This window comes from Oryzias melastigma, linkage group LG14 (assembly GCF_002922805.2).
Source record: "Oryzias melastigma strain HK-1 linkage group LG14, ASM292280v2, whole genome shotgun sequence".
Lineage (NCBI taxonomy): Eukaryota > Metazoa > Chordata > Actinopteri > Beloniformes > Adrianichthyidae > Oryzias > Oryzias melastigma.
Window position 1 is genome coordinate 12634294 of NC_050525.1, and position 19646 is coordinate 12653939.

General features: G+C 35.1%; 1 protein-coding gene across 3 annotated transcripts in view; it reads left to right on the forward strand.

Moving 5' to 3' along the window:
* Positions 1–1169: 1169 nt before the first annotated feature.
* Positions 1170–19646, forward strand: part of LOC118599628 — a 75928-nt gene continuing 57451 nt past the window's right edge. For 2 of the 3 annotated variants that reach the window (XM_036215216.1, XM_036215214.1), the window contains exons 1-2: positions 1170–1259; positions 1359–1410. In XM_036215216.1, coding sequence (XP_036071109.1) covers positions 1201–1259; positions 1359–1410 — 111 coding nt within the window. In that variant the 5' untranslated portion in view covers positions 1170–1200. Of the gene's footprint in view, positions 1260–1358; positions 1411–2924; positions 5675–19646 lie in introns of those variants that run through there. The other variant, XR_004949057.1, reaches the window with a different exon arrangement.

Sequence of the window (19646 nt, forward strand, 5' to 3'; positions counted from 1 at the left end):
ACAGAAATAAATCGTTTTCTGAAGGTTTGTACACATTGGAGTTGCTATTTTGGTCCATTCATTCATGCAGCTCTTCTCAAGAGCTGTGATGTTTTGGGGCTGTTGCTGGGCAACAGACTTTGAACTCCCTCCCAATTCTCTATTGGATTGAGGTCCAGAGACGGGGCCAGAAGCTTCAAATGCTTTTTGTCTTGCAATTTCTTCATTGCCCTGGCAATGTGTTTATCATGCTTAAAAACACAGTCATGTTTCATCCTCGATGCTCTCGCTGGAAAGAGTTTTTTTCCACAAAATCTCACCAGGCATGGCTCTAATCAATCTTTCTTTAATACAGATCAGAGTTCCTGTGTTCTTTGGAGAAAAGCAGCCCCAAAGCATGATGTTTCAACCCCATGCTTCACAGTGGGTGTATTCTTTGGATGCAACTCTGCATTTTTTCTCCTGCAAACCCAGTCAAGTCTGATTGTTTAAGAGTGTGGACAAGTTTTATTTTATTTATTTATTTTTTCTTATACATAACTTGTTCAAAAAGGTGCCAATACAGGTAACATATGGAGGATAAAAGAGCTTCTTGAAGAAGTAACAGGTCTGAGAGGGACAGAATTCCTACCAGTTTGTATGAGCTAAATACGTATTTTCTGCATTATACAAAGACATTCTTAAAAAGTTATATGATGGGATTTTCTGGATTCTTCCTTACATTCAGCTTTTCACATAAGTGTATGATGAACACTACAGCTTTCTTACATCTTTGTTTAATACATTTTTGCCTCACTGTAGAATGTAGATTGAAAATGGGTTACATTTACTTGATGGGAAAAAAAAATCAAAGGAAAGAGCTGAAATGCGTGAAACATTTGACCACCTGGAGAACTGGTTCAAACAGATGCTGTTAAAACAGGTAAAAAGATGGTAAACAACAAACACGTATTTGGCATTTCCAGAGAACTGCGAGGACACAATCATCATATGAAATAAAATGCTATTGAATACAAACATTCAAAAAAGATTTTTAAAAAAGTGGGCGTATTTTATAGGATTACCTAACTATTTTATGGTATTAATCAAATTTTGAATGCGGTATGCTTTATATTTGTTGAATTAAGAACTTTTTGGGAATTTTCAAATACCTCGAAGCCATTGGTATCTGAGCATGCGCACATTGCGCAGAAGATACAATACTCGCAAATCCCTAAAAGCATGACGTTTGTTTTTACAAGCGGGCAAAGACACACTGCTCAAATCAAAAATAAAAGCATGTAAGTATTTACATCATAATAAGCACAAAATCTTGGATATTTGAGTTATTTTTATGGCTAAAGCGTTGGTTTTGTGACTTCCTAATTTTGTGTCGTTAGCTTAGTTTCTCACGCGCACGTGACCCGGAAAACTGACCGCTTTCTGCCGCAGGTGAGACTGATTACTCAAACACACTTAAAATATAAACGCTCACCCATGATAGTGTTATACTTATATATATATATAAGTATATAAAAGTGCAAATTTACAAAATATAACCGAAAAATTGTACTTATAAACATACTTATTTGTGCTTATATTGTAGCTTACTACAAAAAATATAACAGAAACAATTGATAAATATTATAGAACATAAGCCAGTTTAAAATACAGTAAATTTATCACATCTACTAGCTAAATATGAAACGAAAAGATAAAATGTATATTAAATCTAGCTCTTATTACAGAATGCCAGCTCACTGCTGTCCATTTTTTCAAGAAAATCTTTCTGTTTGGGTTAATATTTAGTTTCAGCTGCTGATCAAATAATGAAAAATAGATAAACCACAGCTAACTCAAAATGATGAATCAATACGGAAATGCTGTGAAACAAATTACACTGTTCATAAATGGCACCACATGTTTGCATTTGAAAAGAACATCGATTTGATTTTTTTAAAAACTGTAAAAGACAGGAATAGTGACAGAATTAGAAGTTTCATTAAAAAATGCTCATCCATATTGGGTCAGCTGGGGCATTTTGTTTTGGTAGAAAATGTAAAATCTTGGTAATATCTTTTTTTCATGACACACATTTCTTTAAAAGTATGTCTTTAATCTTCAAGAGTCCCCATTATCTTTTTTTTGTTCCAAAACTTTTAAAGGAATTCAAAATATTTTGAGATAACTACTTAATTTGCCAGAGATAAGTGGACCAAACCATAAATTTACTGTTTGCAGCTCCTAGAGTTTTGACAATGTAATTTCCATCAAAATACCCCCTTGGAGCCCCACTCTAAATATAATTTAAATTCGCTCCCAGCGGTATTTTAATTATAATTATGCAGTTTTTAGCCAAAATCAAAAAGCCTGCGTTGTTTTTTTTAAGAACTTTTTTCTGCTGAGCAGCAGCTCATTAGAAATTTGCCTCTGAGTTCTGGATGGGATTGTTGGTGCAGAAGTTGGCCTCTGCTATTTTCCCATATATCCTTGGTTTACAATATATCCTGCTAGCTTATAGCATCTCACAAGCCCAAACTAACACTAGCTAGCAAAAAAAGAAAACAGTGAGCAAAATCTGAGCCATCCAGATGTACAGTTTAGAGCCAGATAACTGCTCACATGGGAGAAATGAAGACGTTAACGGATCTATTTGTCTGCAAGTAGATGTAACATAATTTTAGCTGAGAATGGAGACTTTGGTCTGCCCAATTGCTGTGTCACAAACCTGAACTTTTTCAAACCTCTGGTTTTTATCTGCTCCTGATCCATTATGATTTAAATAAAGAAAGAATCAGAAATCTAATCTTTAATGATTTAATATATTTTCCTCCATGATAAAACTGCTACAAGAACATGTTAAAAACACAATCTTCATTAGAATGGGTCTTTAAAGCTTTTAAAGTTGTTTTTTCTTAACAGAAAATGAAATGATTGTTAAAAAAAAAGTTATTTTGAAAGGTTGCAAAAAAAGCATAGAGTCCATATTTTCTATCTACACTTGATTGAGTTTACTGGCAAACCCAGACGTGACACATTTAGCAAATTAATAATACTAATAACTTATATCATTAGTCTAATAAACTTGGTTTATATTGCATCAGTTACAGTTTACAAACACAACTTCTTAGATACTCCATTTTTATTTATCCTCTTACTGTCCTTGTTTTAATCACACCCGTAAAGATTCGAACTGAACAAACTGTTCAACCCAAGTGCACCCCAGCACACTCAAACATGTGAAAGATCATCACTAGATGGTGCTGTTGGCCAACACGGACCCTCCATCATTCACACCAAAAGCGTGTGTCATCAGTCGTTCTTCATATTTCTAATGCATTTCAAGTAATTTTTTTTTCAAAATAACCACATGGTTAGCCATGTGGTTTAGCATTTTCCAGAAACTGTCATATTTCTCTGCACAAAAAGGAAAAGACTTTAACATTATCCGCTTATAAATGGAACAAGAAAATGCAGCAGAGCGTCCTGAAACAGATTTATCTTTTTTCTTTCATCTTTAACAGTGAAAAAATGCATTTACTATGGATGCTAAAAAAGGCCTCATTTAATCAAAACAAATTAAATTTTACCACATTAAATGCTAAGCCAAAGTTAGACTTTTCCTCTAAGAGCAGAATGTTTTTGACCTTTTTTTTACTCACATTTAAATGTAGGAAGTGACTCTCAGTTAAATAAACATTAATAATATTTTCTTGTTTTTTTATATAAATTAACTTTTTTACTGTACACCATCATTATTGTCAAAAGCTTGTTTTTGTAAATAAAATCCCAGATGTTTGCTGTGTTTTTTACTTTTTTCCTTATCTTCATTTGTTATAAAAATATAATATCTTACCTGATTATACGGTCCAAAAATATTGTTAGATAAGAAGTCTGATAAGTGTGATGGAAAGTGATTTAATAGCTGCATAACAAATGGTAAACAACATAGTGTTCCACAGTGCTGTAGATGATCAGTCTCTCCGAGTTTCAGCTTTTTGATTGATGTTTTCTTAGTGTTGAAATTCTACTTTCCTTACTTAAGAATTTCTTAAATTACATTCTGAGCCAATAATGCACCCAAATTTCAATATAAGCAAATTTTTCTCCTAAGTCGGGACATGAATTCCCTCTTTACAAGTTCTGACAGGCGATCTATCTATAAGTGAAAGTGTCTGCAGCTGAAGCTGTGGATCAGACTCCGCGCTGGCAGCAACAGAAGCCAGGAATGCTCAGGGAGCTGAAATCTCGGGAATACTCGAAGCCAGTGTGAAAGAAGTCCGAGGTGTTGGCCTTGATTTCTGAAGCCCCGAGACGAGATGTGGCAAAACCTCGAACTTAAAGGAGGTATTAATAGAGAAGCTGTGACCTGGATGAGACACGTAGAAGCCACTCTGAATCAGGTGACGACAGAGTGATGTGATCATTACTTTAAACAAATTCAGTCACGTGGCTGTGTTTGTCTGTTTTCTCTTTGCAGAAAGGGCGCTCTGCCTTTTTTTTTTGAGTGCAAAAAATAACATCTGCTATGTTTTTAAATAAAAGATAAATTTAATTTTTGGACAACACAAAATGATGGATGAATCAATTAATAAAAAAAGAAAGGATTTGTCTCGTATAGTTGTTTTTGGTCAGGATTTCCTCAAATCAGTTAATATTCACGCTAGTTTTCTTAAATATGAACACATCTCTGAAGATTAGTGCCCCCCCTCCATTGCCTTTAAGCAGAGCAAGTTGTCCTGACCAGTAACAAGGTTGGACACAGCTGTCACGAGTTCGTGAGGCCTCTACATATTATCAAGGCTTAAGTGCTTTCAGAGTACAAGAAATGCTGCTGTCAGTAAATACCTGTGAGGCAGGCGTGCTGATAAAGTCCCGACTGGATGAAACTGCGTGTGCTGAATTATTTCGTTTTTTGGATTTTCAGAAAAAAAAAAAAAAAAAAAAAACAAGCTGTTGAAAATAAACGAACAATAAGGTGCAAACTTTTGGAGTTTACAGCAAACTTGTGCAAACGTTTGAACCAAAAAGGGACTTGTGATTAGATTTGATTTGGATTGAACGTTTTAGAGCAGCGATGTAATACGTTCAAACACAGTTTGGCAAAAACTATAGTCTTAACCTGTGAGATGTTTTTACGTCAGGCAGGGAGTGCACCGCATTAATTTGTGTAATGAGCTGCTCTTGTATGTCTTGAGTCGTGCGTGTCTAAAGATGCATCGTTCTTGAAGCTGGAAAACTTAAGCGTGCTGAAGCAGGAACTTCTGAGTTTTCCTCTGTTTCGTCTTTGAGCTGCGAGGGAGGGAGGGAGGTGGAGGGAGGAGGGGGTAGGTGGAGTAAGGTTGAAGTCCCACACAAGGGAAACCACTGGCAAAGGAGCGTTTTTATTCTGTTCTCCTGTGAGCTCTCCATGCCTCTCTCTGTGTTCTTCCCCGGGAGTCTGCGTGCACCTGTGTGTTCCTGCACTCCCGCTTCCTCGCTGGTTGTTTGTCGGCTGTTGTCTTGTTAGTCGCTCGTGCAGCAGCCAGCAGGAGAGGGAGGGAGGGGGGACTCAACTGGACTTGGCAGACTCACAATAACAAAAAAAAAAAGAAAAAGTCGTAGCAAAGAAGCCGTGTTTGGAGAGTTTTTTGTCTCCGCACTCAGATGCAAGAACTCTGAGGAACAAAGATGTCTCGCTGGAGTTGAAGGATTGACAACAAGCAGACGTGTGTGGGTAAGTTACTCACAAACAGCTGAAGTCACTCCAGGTTGTCTCGTTTCAGCCAAGATCAATCCAAAAGTTTCTACCTACTTGTGAAATGTGTTATTACGTGTTGGTACAGAGTGCACTATAGAAACAGTAACAGATTTATTTGAATTGTGACTTTACTCTGTGATTTTGTTTGTTACCTTAGACTCAGCTGCTCCGCTTCTTACAGGGTAGATCTGGTTCTGTTTTTATTCAGACGTGTTGCAAGTCCAGAAATAAATGAACACACGCTCACACACACACAGAGGACAGTGTGATGTCTTCACTTTGGAGCAGACAGGATGCTGGTTCAGTTGCTACTTAGTTTTCCTCTCTTGATCAACTTTTTCAGTTTAAATATTAAAACTTTGTTACGTTTGCACTGAATACGTTTTAACAAACTTGAAACAAAAAAACACTTTTTTTTTTGTTTTAAAATTTTTTGCAAGTTTTAGAAAAAATGTTTCCTGCCCCCCATAGTATGCATCGCTGAAGTGCGCCTAAAGGACATGATGTACAAGTGTTTTGCATTCTACCGTACACGCACTCTGAGGGCAGTTTGAGGTTAATATTCAGTCTCCTAATCATAGAAATAATCCAGCGGCTTGTGTTGAAGCCGTTTGAGCAAAAGCCATATGTAATTAAGACTGTAGCTTTAATCTTTTCTTGTATGAATGTTCATTGTTACATCTGGGTTACGGAATCAAATTGTGTTTTTCTGACCAGTGTTACTACTAGACACTTTTTAGGCAAACTGTTGGAAAAGATTTAAAACAATACAAAAATACCCCAAAAAAATGTAAAAAAAAAAAATCATATATAGTAAGCTCTGCATCACCTGTCACTTACATAAAGTTTGGGGTGTGTTCTACAGTGCATTGAGGAAAATAAAAATAAATCAAAAACACATCCTCTCTAATACTGTAGCCTCATGACTCAGATTGTGGAAATTGCTGTGTCACCATCATAATTTCATAATGGGACGTGGCAGGAAAGCTTTCAATTGACTTTTGTTGCTGGAAAGGTCCAGTTCTCATCCACTGGCTATAAATCCTCTTTACTGAATATCCGAACAGTATTTGTAGTTTGCAAAAGATCCTCAAGTTCAAGTAAAGTGTTTTTGTCTCAGGAAGTTCCTCATCTGGATCTCATCATTTAAAACCCCAAAACCAAACATTTCTCCACTGTATAATATTATTCTGGTATGCTTTTTATATGTAGAAATGCTTAACAGTGCAGTTTTACATCAGTGTAGAGCATCCTGCTTGTGTATTCACACCATACATCGTTTTACATGCAGCACAATTCTCGAAATCCTTATTTTCCCAAAACTGTCCATGAAAAAACTCTTGATGGTAATAAGAAGCGAATGGTTTTTCGCTCCAGTCTTCAGTGTCAGCTTGTGTATACTTTAGCGGAGTAAATGGCCATGAGGATAAGCGCACTGAGAATAGCCGAACTTGTTCTATTGTGGGTTATTCTGCTCGAAAATCTACAAGCTGTCCCAGGATATCCTGCAGGAAAACAGATTAAATTAGCTATCCTACCGCATTTCTCAGTGTCTCAGCATTGGTTTCTGCTTCCACCACTGCATTTTAGAAAGCATTTAAGTCTTCATAAATGTGAAGACTGCAAACCTGAGGGTCTTTGGGGTGGTAAAAGACCAGATGGGACATCTGGGATGACGGGATTATGTTACAGTTTGCTGCATATCGTTAACTTCACACTAACCAAATTCAGTGTACTGTCAAAAGTGCAGAGAAGCAAGTACAGTTATTCATATTTAAAATAAAGATTGTGGGGGTTGTTGTGAAGAGAAAGATGTGTTTCGGGCTCCGCATGCTTCACATTCTTCGCTGCTGACCTCTATGGAAAATAAAAACAGCCGGGCCTGAGGGTCACACTGCTGTAGCTGGTGGCTGAGGCTGACCCGTTACTGGTACCTGACTTACTGTTTGCAAACTCGGGGCTGCTCAGTTCTGTAATCACATTACATAAGAGGAGAAGACTTGTCAGAGCAAAGCTGATATTAAGTTATGTATCTGACTTGATGAATGTCTCTGAAATACTCATAAATGATTAATTAATCAGGAAGTATCTGCTCTGCTCATGGCGATGTTTCTATAGTGGTGAGGGTGTTATTTTCTCATTTAAAGTTACCCTCAGATAAAAAGAGAACTAAAGTTAAAAGATAGTTAATTTCCCTGTAGAAACCTACTTGCTTGTTGAGATTAAAAAAGTATTCGATCAACACATTGATTATACAGCACGAAACAGTGCAAAGAAAGGCTCTAAACTGTATTGGGTAGGTGTCCCAGGAAGAAAAACCTTTGTTTTTTGGCTCATTGCAAATGACAGAATGATGTGGGAAAAAAAACAAACAGGCTCTTTTTGATGAGGCAACCACAAGATGAAGTTCAGCCAAAGTACATGTACCCCCCATATACATTTGGAGATTTGTGGCTTGGTGTTTGCATTTCCATAATTACATTTCAAGAGCTGCCGGAGCACAGTCAGATGTGTTGCTTTAGTGTTCACCACAGTAAGACTAACAACCACGTGGGGAGCAGAGTTATTATGAAAGGTAATGATCACTGTTGTGAACATTTAAACTTTGATGAGCCTTTATGTCTGTCAAGGCAGCATTTGCTGTCAGTGTGGTTTCTCTGTGACCTTTCATCCAATTTTCTCTTTTATTTTTCCCGTCTTCCTAAAAAATGTATGATTTGTGCTTTTGTGAAGGACAGGAAAATGCAGGTGATTATACTACTGTACCAAAGCTCTAAAATTACAAGCAAAAAAAAAAAAAAAACCAAAAACAACAAAAGACTAACAAGACTGCAAAACATTTTCAAAGCAGGGGTGTTCAAAAACCTTGAATCACTGGGGGCTTAGGCCCGCCGCGAATACTTTAGGTTTAAAAAAAATCTTTATAGATTAACTTTGGCGACATAAAATGATATAAACCAGTAAGTACTCATTTAAAAATATTTATTTGCTCTTATTCATGTATTTATTTATTTTTGCAGTATCAGATGAAGGACGCAGGAGCTACATGTTGTCAACAAATTCATTATTTTCAGTGTTAAAATTCTATTTTTTAAATTAATCTAACATTTTTTCAATTCTAAGAATTTGAGTTAAACATTTTATTTGTCGAATTTGATTTCAACTGAAAAATGTGCATTTTCATTCATCAAATATTTTTTTTTCATTTTCTATTCAAGCCATTATTCTGTTGTTGCTGTTATTCCCCCCCCCAAAATAAAGTTTTGTTAGTTTTTCGTGTAAGATTTCATAATTTTGTTCATAAAGCTTTCACTCATAGTTTAGTTGAATTACGAGTTGTGTAAAAACATTTTTTTAATAAAAATGTGACAAAACACCATTTATTCCAATGTGATAAATTAGATATGGAATTATGATAGTCATACCCAGTTTCTAAAGATCAACAGAAACAACACATTTATAGTTCATTAGGCTAGAAGGTAAATTTTAGTTTAGTTTTTTTTTTTTGTTTAACTATGTCTTAGTCTTTTAGAGATAAAAAATATATATATATTGTATGAAAGCAAAACTGTATGATTCTTAGTTTTCTTGGAATGCTACAGAGAAATTTTTTTTAGAAAAATATTCCTGGAATTGACAGGGTCCTCTCTGTTTCTCATTTGACCTCGTATTCTGTCACCTAGCAGATCAAATGACTTCCCATCTGTCCGTAGCAGCCTTTATCACATCTGCTTCTTCTGCTTTCTGCTTCTCTCTCCCTTCTCAAGTGCTTCAGTGTATAACTGAGCATGCTTTTGGGCGGCTGTACAAAGAAAAAGTTTAACAAAAAGAAACTCTCGCAGAACCATCTAAGGGGGGCCATCTGCCTGGTTGTAGTCAGAGGAGACAGGAAAGAGGCAGACAAACGCATAAAAACCAGAACATCTGTTGTGAGACATAAAGACAAGTTAACAAGTGATATATGCGTTCAGAGAACAATGTGAGGAACTGTTTGGAATGATGCTTAGTTCATTCTCAAAATACTCCTACAGCTCAGACCTTTAGCACAGGTCAACCTTAACTAAGGCTTTTTGGAGTATATGTTATGTTTCTTGCTGGGAGTGCGACTTATATAAAATTAATTTTCTTCTTTATTATGCATTTTTTTGTTTATATTCTGGAGTGACTAATAGTCAGAAAAATACAGCATAAGCTTTATTAATGTAGACATTCTAACAATAATTATAGAAGCTGTTTCTGGGCTTGTTTTCTTTTCTTACTTTGAACAAAATGCTTTAACAAACTGAAATAAATAACAGCTAAATAAAATAATGCCATCACTACTTTTAAAGGAAGGAGTTGAATCAGATTAGTTATTAAAAAAATATTTGCTCAGTCTCACAATACTAAATGTCAGGGCTAGTTTCTTTGCATCACTGAAGAATTGTGCTATTATACACAATTGGACCTGGTTTCAGCATTGTTACTTGTTTATAAAACCAATATTTTTAAAAACCTAATGTATTAAGGAGTTTAAAAACATGTCCTCGTCTAAAATTACTCTCAAGGTCACCACAGCAAGGCGTCAGCAAATGAGTAATGACTAAAGTAATGCCATCCAGAATAATTATATTTGTTACAGAGTGAATTTCTAAGTGAGGTCAGGTCCCCTTCATCAATCTTATCTCATTTAGTAGCAAAACAAGAAGTTTTTCTTACTTTGTATCTTGGAATCATAAATAGTCTTGTTAACAGATTGCAATCTTTCTATCTAATAGATTAATATATCTTAGTATTATCAGCATGGAAGTAAAAGTGCATGCAGGGCAGAACATTATTGTCTATTAAAAGCAAAGGCTAAATAGAGCTGGACCAAATCGAGTGCCAAGGTGTACTCCGTGACAAACTGGTGGTTAAATAAGACATATCCTTTACATTAACTAGTGGGAATCTATTAGAATCTTTTAATTTAAACCAATTTAAATAAGTTTCTGTACTGCCAAAAGAATATATCAGTAAATTCTATCATCTGTAATACAGGCTTTTTAGTGTCTTCTGCAGACTCTGCCAACATTCTTTACCTGACCTGTAACTTTATCTAGTAAACACATTTCAATGAATGGTAGAGGATGTTAAGAGTGAAACTTGTTAATGGTAAGACAATCTTTCTACTACAATTCCGTTTTTTTGTCGAATAGTTTGCCAAAAAATACTTTAAAAATAAAAAACTATCATTTAATGAGCCACATTTATTAGTTTTATGTTCTTATGAGGTGTAATTTATTAGACTACATTTTTACATAGCTTTTTGATATCATTATTCTATAAGTCATCCTTTTATGATGCTATTTTTAGTTTTCAGAATTTGAAAGCAGAGAGTTGAAATGGGCAGCTGGACAAATGGCTGCAGATGATTACAGTTGTACTTCCTTATCTTAGCTTTGCTTTGTCAAAAATTTGGGTTGTTTGGGTCCACCTGTCAAGAAACGAGAGAAGCATCATCCAAAGAAGGACTGATGCCTTTATTGGATGAAAGGATTGAGACGGATGTCATTTTGTTGAAGGACACCAATTTCTTTTTTTTTTTTTACTTCCAAACTTTTCTAATTGTTGGTTTTTTAATTGTTGCCCGTATTATCTCCTTCATTGAGAAAGACACCAAGATACAAGGAACTGGTCATAAATGAAACACCAAAGTCTCACAAAGTTTCTTGCACTCTGTATTTTATAGGGTTTTGAGGTAGTGTTTTACTATTAACTACTTATCTCATTTGTTGTTTATACTTTACCCCTTTGCAGATCTTTACCGTATGTGACTTCACTGCTACAGCAGGAGAATAGCTGGTTTCTATGTCCTGTACCTCAGAAACTCCCTCCCACACCTGCAGCACAAACAAGCTACTACATTGTGCTAACAGTTATAAGAACACATTGACATAGAGGGAACAGTAGAACTGTTAGAGTTCAGAATTGACAGATAATATGTAAACACTTCAAAAGCACGTGCTTGCTGAATGCTTTGTATTTTGAGTTATATCTCAGTTTGTAATGTGCAGTGTAAGATTGATGAGTGTTTTTGGTTACACATAGAAAGATGACGTGACAAAATGGTTATACTTTATACTCCGATGTCAAGGCCTGGACAGGGCAGACTAGTTTTAACTTGCCTCTTCTGTCCTCCTTGCAGAAGAAATTCTCGTAAAATGAAAAAGTCTAATAAACTAAAGACCTTTTGGTCCTGCAGAACTACACGCCTGCCATCGGCCATAAAATATGACCTGTCTGCACGCCTTTCCTCTCTTCTTACTGCTGTCTTGAAGCCTTTAGACACATTTGTATTTAGTCTTTTAATGGCCAACTAATTTTTTTGGACTCTCTTTGCTTATGTCATCAAGTTTTAAGTCTCGCTCCAACTGTATTTTTTTATCAATAGAAAAATTGTTTAATGTAGTCTTTTAATTATGATAATGCAGTTTTTAGACAAAATTAAAACGGCTATGTCATTTTTAAGACATATGTTTTGCATTGCAGCAGGAGTTCATCAGAAATTCACTAGGTTGTGCATGGACTCTTGCACATAAGTAACCCTTCGTTAATATCCCAGCATTCCTTTGTTTTACACTCTCTCCTGCAGCTTACTGACCCTCCCAACCCCAAGCTAACATTAGTGTACCCAAAAAATGGTGAGCAGCGTCAGAGCTATGTTGCCAACAATAACATATTATAATATATATTTTTAGGATTGTCATTAGAAATTGTTAAAGTTAAAATTCTCCAATAGAGTCTCGTTAAATAAAAAGTCAGTTTGAAGGCAGCGTAATAAACTGTAATTCAATTATTTTTACAGACTTCCTTGCGGCTCTGTACTATGCTTCAGTTACGCATTAAAACCAGTGTACAAACTAGTAGAGTGGAGTTTGAACTGTTTTTATTCTATTAACTGCATCTTTAAAGGGCCTATTTCAAGCAAAAACAACTTTTTGAGCTTTTATGTGTATTATAATGTTAATTAATCACGAAAAACAACCCCAAAGCAGTATTTTGATAAATTCAAGCCTCCCGATCCAAAAAATTAGCGTGTCCTCACATTGTGACAGACAAGTGAGGAGCAGCCCCTTCCAGGAAGAGTCTGCACTGCCAGCACCGCCCCCAGGCTAACACAAACACCTACTTTCTCCATGGAGCTAGAGGTGATCGGCAAAACACTTTTATTTGAAATGCACAACATCCATCTTTGCAAAAGTTCGGATGTTGTTTGTTTGCATGGATGACACACAGACACACTACCGAGGCCGGCACTAGGCTGACGTCATGAAGGAGCGAAAGGCAGAGCCTCAGTGATCAAGTTGTCTTACTCGTGAAAATAACTCATATTTCATAAACGATTTGTTCTTTAGTGTGCCAAAGGTAATATATGATCATGTATACGGATATAGTTTACTCCGAAAGACATAAGAATAGCAAAATATATTCAAAGGCATCCTGACATCATCCCAAATAAATATATATATAAAAAAAATCAAAGATAAAGTAATGAAATATACATTTATATATTAGTGTGGACGCTTAAAATCCTCCATCAGAATATTATTTTTGCTTTTATAAAAACTCTTATCTTCATAGATTTCTGTTTGCTATCCGTTAATCCTTTTCAGGTTGAGGGGCCTCATCTCTTCAGTCCCAGTAACCTGTTGGCTGCTTCTAAGAAATCTGGCTATTGACCAGAGAACAGTACTAAAATAAACAACATACCGTGAGGGGATTAAGGGTGTTGGAGAGATTCTAAAATTACAGCCCTCAGAACATATCCAGATGTTGCCTCTCTTCTCCTCAGGTAACACACGTGACCAAGCTGCGGCGCACTGGACGGCATTTTGTGGAACAAATAGATTAAACAAGATGAAGACTTTGCTGTAGGCAGCTGGTTCAATGTCTCTTGGTGATTTTGTTTTGACAAATTGGGGGAAAACAGATTTTTCTTTTTTTTTATAGTGAAATATTTTATCTTGAAGATGGATGATCCATGGCAGTGCTGTAAAATTGTTAAGGGAGAAGAACAAGAGTACTGAACAAAATGGCACAAAAGAAATGCGGCAGCACCTCCACCATTTACAGTACAACAGTAACAAAAGCTTTGAAACTGTTCAGACAAAAATTAAGTTAAAATACAGTCATTCTTGGGGGGCATCTTTAAACCCTTAAACAGGTTTCTTTTTCACATTCAAAGTACTGACCTTGTGCCATGATTTATGATATCAGGAGTTTTCTCACAAGGTAACATACAAGATCCATAAGCAAAGTTTTCTTTTTTTTTCTTCAGTGGAGCAGAATCTGCTCTACTTATGTCCTACAAGTGGATGCTCCCTTAATAGTACTGATGCTAAATACATTTTGCAGCAGTGTAGCAAAGTAGTCTTAATGATTATGGGATGTAAGTACAAATCCAGTATGACAAACTTAATTGACTTAGGTTAGTCCTATTCATGTCTCTTTACCAGAGTTGTTAGTCACTCAGTACTTAATCTGAAATGTAGATGAGTTAGTACCCTATGATCATAAAAGTATCTAGTGAACAGAAAAAAGTAACTATTTGAGTTACTGTGGAAAAAGTTGCTGTACGTAAAACTATTAGGGTTATAATGATTCATTTTAACAACAGTTTGATTCATATCTTAATTTTCGGTTACAGATACAATTCAGTCAACATTGGTTTATTTTGAACATCCGATTCACTGACCTGAAATCACTCTTGGACAGGGGTGTCAAACGCAATCGCACAGGGGGCCAAAATCCAAAACACACCTTAGGGCTCGGACCAAACAGAATAAAAATTTACTGAGCACACTAAAACAACATTTTGAACATTTTAAAAACTAATCTTTTTAACATTACTATGAATAAAAACTGGTAGGAATATCCTTCCAGAATAAATCAACTTAAACCTTAAATAACTTTCAGTTTTTTACTCTTCGTAAAAATATATTTTCTACAAATTATACGAGATAGAAATGAGCACAAAACAACATCAGGCCATTAATAACAATAAAATAAAATGATCTAGAGGGCCGGATATAATTACCCGGAGGGCCAAATCTGGCCCGCGGGCCTTGACTTTAACACATATGATCTAAGACATCTTTAGCCAAAACTTCAACCAGAGTGACTCAGAGATGAACACCTGGGCACTGAACAGCAAAGGTAAGGTTTACCAGATCCCTTGTATTTGTTGCAAGATAATAAATTAAATATGCGTACAAACAAATAAACATTATTCAATTCCAAATCCCTTCACATTTCAGTTTCATAAAGTTTAGCCCACTGTTGTTTTTCCAAATCAAAATACAACAAAGAACATTATTAAAACTCTCTACCACACTGTATGGTCACATGTCTTTGCTAAATTCAGTGTTTCCACTCATTGGACTGTAATGATGGCTTGATAATTTTTTTTTGCCATCACATGTGTGTTGTCTGCTGTCATGCGCTAATCACAGCAGACTAATCAGTTTATTTAATTTTGAAGCGATTTCATAATGGTATAGGCCGATTAAATTAACAACTTGCCTCAGACAGACGGAACTGGTTGGATCATAGCAATATAAATTGATTAATTGATTACATTGATTAATCATTACACCCCTACAAAATATGCACTTGGTTTGTGACTTTTTACAAGGTTATTGAAAAGGGTAAAATACACTTGTACTTATATATATATATTTATTTCTCCAATACTTCCTGCTTATCAAGAACCTGCTGAAGGTTTATTCTACACTTCAAGTGTTGCCTCTGTAACAAAATTAAACAGACAAAGATACATATTTTGTACATATTTTCTTTATAGTTAACAGGTAAACGATATGAATTATTCTTGCTGTAACATTAGCTAATTAAATATATAAAACTCTCACAACTTAAGACAATATCGTCTTATTGGGCAGACTCACAGTTTCTGCTGCTTCTTCCACCTGTTCAGAGTTTGTGTGTGTGTCGAATGTCCTGGCTTGTGTGTAAATCAACATGGGCTCAGACGAGCTACCATGGAACATGACACTGGCTTTAGTCAATCATAATCACTTATCTCATTGTAATCCCACCTGACAGAAAGACACTTAATGGCATAAAAACAGTTGGTGGTGCAACATGTACTAAATCTATTTATAATTACACAAGTTCTACGTTCAGCAACAGTAACAATGTCGTAAAAAGAAAGACAAAAAAGTAAAAACAAAGACAATAATTATCTTGATTACATTAGTACATTGTTATAATGGTGTTAAGTAATGCCATTACTTTAAATACCGTTATTACAAACACTGCCACTTCAAACTTGTTCAGGTGTTTAAAGTTACTTTGTCTTAGATTATTTTATACAGGTTACCAAATCACATCTACATTTATTAAAGCCAGTAAATACCAACCTCTCTACAATATTATATTAAAACGGTACACTATTTACAAGTGTAAAATAAAACAAAAGATATAAACAGGCTGCTCAAAAATAAGTAAATACAAAAAACAAAATCTTTATCATGAAGTCTGTCACCAACTGAGACTTTTGATAAGCCAAGCTAAAATAACTATATATTCTCTTGACAAACATGTTTCTTTCTGTCCTCTGTAGAAGATTTTTCATATTTCAAATTACTTTCATCAAAAATGTACTTAACATGGATTTTTTTTTAATTTTAACTACTCCTATGTTGTTTAAGTTGGAAGAGGGAAACTTTGCATAAAAAAATAAACACATTGTAATTTTTTATCCAATTTTGAAATATATAATCAGTAAAGGGGAAAAAAACCATCAGCTAACTAACTATCACGAATTGCCACTGCTGAGAAATTCCAATCTACGCCAGTCTACACAGTGCACATCTTACAGGGAGGAAATTGAAAGAAGAAAGCAAAGTGGGTCTGGTGAGTTTTGAATGTACAACATTACATGGTGATTTCTGTTCATTAAAAAAACATTACTGCATTGTAGATGCACCTCTGTGTAGCTTAGATGAACTTCTAACCCCATATTGGCCCACATGCAAATGACAAAGACCATCTAATTTGTTTATACTGATGTTTGAATAACTAAACAAGGGGTGGGCAAACTACGGCCTTCAGGGTGGATCCGGATCCTGTACTCATTTGAGCATAAATGTTTGATCCCAATAAGATCTTTGTTTTCTTTCTATAATATTGGACTTATACTCTATGATGGTGCGAACTTTGAGAGTTTAAATAAGAGAAAAGTTTGAAAACTGAAAAGTGAATAACGAGTGTAGGGAGGATTTCACAGATTTTACTTATTAAGAGTTATTTTTAGAGTGTAACCCCCGCAATAAATCAGGGAGCACTACTGATGAAAAGGTAAAGTATGTCCAGTTTTAGCAGAAGATGAGAGAATTTGACTTCACAGATGTGCAGGACACAGTGCAACTGCTCAATTTTATTTGTGAAGATTTTATCTGTGAAGATCACAAATAGTTCTTTTGTTATATATATTTTTTAACAAATAGTGTTGTTTATTCAACTAAAAGAAAAATAATGAATGAACGAATCAATTAATGAAACTTTATTCTTATAGCACTCCATCTGGGTACCAAAAAGCTTCACAACAAAAGAAAGACAATTTAAGACAAATTACACACAAAAGAGAAAAAAAAGTTATTTGACCCTCACATGAGAAAAGTTTGGAAATAATACATTTTTAATCAAAATGAACACATGTTTTTGTTCAAATTCCATGTTATTTCTTTCTCTTATCAGGTGGATTACCAAAACACTCCATGCATCTACTCCTACTCTGGCCTTCTATCAATTTTAGAATTCTTTGTGGCCCACGAGTCAAAAAGTTTGGCTATACTTGAACAAGATGCTCAGTGATGATTTATGAACACGCTTTTTTCTTACAAATTGACTGAATGTGTCCTTTTTTTCCTCACATATAAAGACAACTATTTTGTTAGCATTTCTTTAACAGTTTTTTAAAATGTGGAATTTAATAAGCTACATTTTTACAGATGCTGTGAAGTCTGTCAATTGTATTGTCATACATGATTTTATTTCTTAAGATGAAATCAAATATTTACTCTTAGGAAAAACATCTGTGATCACACATCCTACAGGAATGTTTTCACTGTTAAAAGAAAGGTTTCCACGAACCCAATACTAAAATGGCATTGACTTTTCAGAATTTGGTGGCATGTGGACAGACTATCAAACAATGGAAACGGGCCTTAAGGAAACCATATGTTGTGGACCAAACAGTAAAACTATATCCAGACTGCAGCAAAATTCTCAAATTCTTTGTTGGTATAGGGTTATGTCATAGCTGCTGCTAAAGCACACTAACATTTTGGTTAGTTTATATTAGAGGATTTACAAGGAACGACATATGCTACCTTCAAGGTAGTACCATTGCACACAGATCAAAGCCATTTTCATCTGGAAATTCAACATTTGAAACTTTACATAGAATTGCAGACACTACTTTTTAACGTCACATACAATGCATGAAAAAATGTTTAATAGCTTACCATCTTTGGCTGTATTTACTGAAAGATTGAAACACAGACAAAACACCTTCTATTAATGTTTATTTCACAGGCCTCAGTTTCCAGTAACTCTCCACAGAGACACAGAATGATGACCCTGAAAGTAAAATGTGAGCTTAATCGTCACTGAGCTTAACAAAAATAAAGGTAGCGTCACATTTAAAAAATATATATATTTATATATATTTTTGATGGAAAATCAGATTCAAGTTACAGATATTACTTGGTTTATTAAAAAATGGCATGCTTAACTCTTTCTCTAATGTCAATTTTAGTAGATACTTTTATTTAAGTTTATGGACTTCCGCTCCTCTTTTACTATTGAGAAAAACTCCTGAATCTCTCCTGTGTTCTCCCAAAAACTGTGATAATTGTGTAACTTTAAAGCTTTAAAACTATTTATAGTATATTCAAATAATCATTTTGACATAGAATGCATCAAAATGACTGTTAACTTGCAGGTGATGCAGGAACCACACAATTACTGTTATGGTCAAAATTGTTAACTTTTTAAAATTTGATTCATCTCTGATTTCAAGCTGGCCTGATATGCAGTTTTGTTTGACTGCTTTTGTTTGACACTCTAATTGCAAACAAATGTAGTCATTCTTTTAATTTAAAATGATCTTTGTTCAGTCGGAATGACTTTCTGTAAACCTGTTTGCAATCAGCAGCAGGGACCTATGGTAAATGCCACAGCTTGGTGGCATTTTTCTCCAAAGAACCCCCTCTCTGTGCTCTAATGTTCTTATAAACATTCTTAAGCAAATTTAATTACAAGTATAGCAAACTTTTTTGATCACTGGCTTTGTTCGAGTCAAGAAGTAGGCCATTTTTTTTTCCAGGAAAAAAAAAGCTTCCAAGGTTAAATATGAGATAAGGCGGAGAGCCAAGAATCCAATCTTTAAGCTTTTCTAACATTTGCTGCGCAACACCTTATGACGGCCTTGGAAGTGAATCAGTTCATTCTAACCAAACTGAATTACACTGAGCTGAATAGCCACTAGAGACTGCCTGTTAGAATCTTATTGTGAAATACTGAACCCTTTTCAGCTTGAGTTTTTGCGAAAAACACAAGAGAGTTGGAGGGGTGGGGGATGTTTTTGAGAACTTATTCTGGATTTGGTTTTCTAAGAAGTCAGATGCTGGAAATGATGTCATGTTGAAGTTTGCTGGGTTTGAGAAATGAGCTTTAACAGTAGTGGGACACACTCGCTGATCGGGCGAGAGCTTTCCAGACGTCCATGTGAAGATCAGGTATGATTGTATTTAACCATGGAAGTATTATGGTCTCTGGTATAATTCATGCCAAATGGATTTTTAGATATAGTAGCTAGCTAAAATAGTAGTTGAAAAAAAAGTTTATTATTGCTACTCTTCATTGTCATGTTGATTGCAAATCTTTTGTGGCAAAGTTTCTC